The sequence below is a fragment of the Plasmodium fragile genome (assembly GCF_000956335.1).
Source record: "Plasmodium fragile strain nilgiri unplaced genomic scaffold supercont1.10, whole genome shotgun sequence".
Taxonomy (NCBI): domain Eukaryota; phylum Apicomplexa; class Aconoidasida; order Haemosporida; family Plasmodiidae; genus Plasmodium; species Plasmodium fragile.
The window spans coordinates 272,665-275,130 of NW_012192590.1; the positions used below are offsets into that span (position 1 = coordinate 272,665).

Here is a 2,466-nt window from a genome sequence, read left to right on the forward strand (position 1 = left end):
AAAAAAAAAAAAAAAAAAAAAAAAAAAAAAATACGTCTCCCTAAATGTAACAAAATAAGATAGAATTTTTTTTTTTTTTTTTTTTATCATGTATGGTTACTATATACAAACATGGGGCCAGTTCGCATGTCGGGGTCAAGTCCACGTAAATAAAAAAAAACGAAGAGAAAAAAAGGACGCACCACCAACATGATTTATAACATTTTTCATAGGCGGGGACGATTGAGTAAACTTAGTTGAGAAGCCGCCACACCACATTCCTCTTCTCCTTCTTCTTGTCGCCGGGATAATAAAAACGCTCCATCCTAAGTGAATTCAATTCACCTTTTTTGTCGCAACGACCCAAAGGGGGACGCTTATATATATAACAGTGCATATCATTTGGTGGGGTGTACGCCCCGTTACAGAGGAGGTAGAACATTACACAGAACAAAAAAAAAAGAGGGGGAGAGTGGCGACAGGGAGAAGAAGCGCCGCCACCCACAACTGTTCATTTTACACCAAATGAATCTCCTCATCGGTGTCACCGCCAGCGTCGCTGCCATCAAACTTGCAGAAGTGAAAGAGCGATTGAAGGAACGGTGTGCCGAGTGCAACCTACACGTGGAAATAAAATACGTGGCGACCACTCTAGCATATAATACTTTTTTGAAGCAGCTTGACTTTGGTGAGAAGGTTCTATTGGATAAAGACGAGTGGACATGGGAGAAGAAGGGGGATGCTATTTTGCATGTCGAGTTGAGGAAATGGGCTGACCTGTTTGTCGTTTGCCCCATGGATGCGAACACACTGGCGTCGGTGTCTTCAGGGGCCTGCCCCAACCTGCTGGTGGGTGTTGAAGCGTGCCAGCGGCTCACTTCGCATGTCGCTACATGCCGCGCGGCTCTCTTTACGTCTTTTTACATGCCGCTCCCCTCGCTCACTTTCGTGCCCCGTTTTGAGTTCCCCCCCCACAGACCTGCATATGCCGGTGCTGGGATTTTAAGAAGCCCCTGGTCGTCTTCCCCTGCATGAACACACACATGTACGAACACCCCGTAACGCGGGAGCAGCTGAAGAGAATAACGTCGTGGGGCGTGCAGGTGGTGGAACCCGTGGAGAAGCTCCTCGCGTGTGGAGACTACGGTGAGGGGCGCGTGGCGGCCAAAGTCAGCGTGTCGCGCCTTTCTTTACCGCACATTTTTACCGTGCACATTTTTACCGCACATTTTTACCGTGCACATTTTTACCGCACATTTTTACCGTGCACATTTTTACCGCACATTTTTACCGCACATTTTTACCGCACATTTTTACCGCACATTTTTACCGCACATTGTTGCTGCGCACATTTTCCCTTCAAAGGAATAGGAGGCCTGCCCCCTGTGGAGGACGTGGTTGAAGAAATTGTCGAGCATATAAAAAGGCACCACCTCAAGGTGGAAGAAAAAAAAAGAAATTCACACACTACGTAGTTTGTAATTCATTCTGCGAAGAGCAGTCGGGATGGGGAATTTTTTTTGTGTATCATGTGCGATGTGGGTGTGGAGGGAGTCAGGTGATGGAGAGGTGTTGTACGAAGTGGTTACATATAATTTTACGAGGTGAAAAAAAAAGACACACGAGCGTGCGTTCATCGCCCCATGCACATAACGTGTACACTGCATCGCTCTGCTCTGCACTGCTCGGGTGCGACTAGACTGTCGCTCATTCTCATGGCTTGCCCAGGCGCAGGTTATTGAGTCGCGCCTCCAGGTCGGCGACCCCCATGGGGTCCACTTGTACATTTTCAAGTTCCCCCGGGGCGGGGATGTCATCTAGCTTGGCGTTCATCTGAACCCCCATCCCCTCGAGCACTTTAGTAACGAGTTCATGTTCTTCTACAGCCATCTCAGAGTCATAATTAAAAGCTTCAAACAAGTCATCTAGCATGTCTTCCTTCAAAGACACTTCGTTGTTCTCCTTCTGGTATTCATGAATTGTGTTATTCAACGAGGTCAGTTTTATATACCCATTCACTCTTTTAATGATATTATTTATTTCACTGAGACTCCTGCCAAGTTGTTCAGACGATTTTACACTTTGTACTTTTATTCGCATTGAACACAAATGCGACTTTATTTTATTATACTTGGTGATGCTTTTTTTAATTTGAATGTAATCCTTAGCCAGGGTGCTCACTGTGGTGATGTCATTTTGTTTTGCTTTTATTTTAATGTCTTTTTCGATCCTGCTTTGCTCTTTTGTTAGCTTAAATATTTCTCTCTCCAATTCCCTGATCGACCTGTTTATATTCCTCTTCTCTTTGCGCAGGCACTCCTCCAGGTCCTTCGAGAAATACCCGCCCATCGTTTGCTCCTGCGATCAGAGCACTGCGCACCCTCCCCCGGTGCGTCACCAAAATGGACGACGCAAGCGAGAAATGCTACAGGCAAACGAAGTAGAGACAAGCGAGAAATGCTACAGGCAAACGAAGTAGAGACAAGC

At 46.2% G+C, this 2,466-nt stretch overlaps 2 protein-coding genes across 2 annotated transcripts; one reads left to right on the forward strand and one right to left on the reverse strand.

The window, feature by feature from the left end:
* Positions 1–504: 504 nt before the first annotated feature.
* On the forward strand, positions 505–1,454 carry AK88_01223 (uncharacterized protein; the record flags this gene model as incomplete). The annotated part of the gene is made up of 3 exons (XM_012478859.1): positions 505–828; positions 957–1,125; positions 1,345–1,454. The coding sequence occupies 3 exons, from the start codon at positions 505–507 to the stop codon at positions 1,452–1,454; spliced, it is 603 nt and encodes a 200-aa protein (XP_012334282.1).
* A 238-nt stretch (positions 1,455–1,692) lies between these two features.
* On the reverse strand, positions 1,693–2,328 carry AK88_01224 (uncharacterized protein; the record flags this gene model as incomplete). The annotated part of the gene is made up of 1 exon (XM_012478860.1): positions 1,693–2,328. One exon carries the CDS (start codon positions 2,326–2,328, stop codon positions 1,693–1,695), a length of 636 nt encoding a protein of 211 aa, XP_012334283.1.
* Positions 2,329–2,466: the final 138 nt, after the last annotated feature.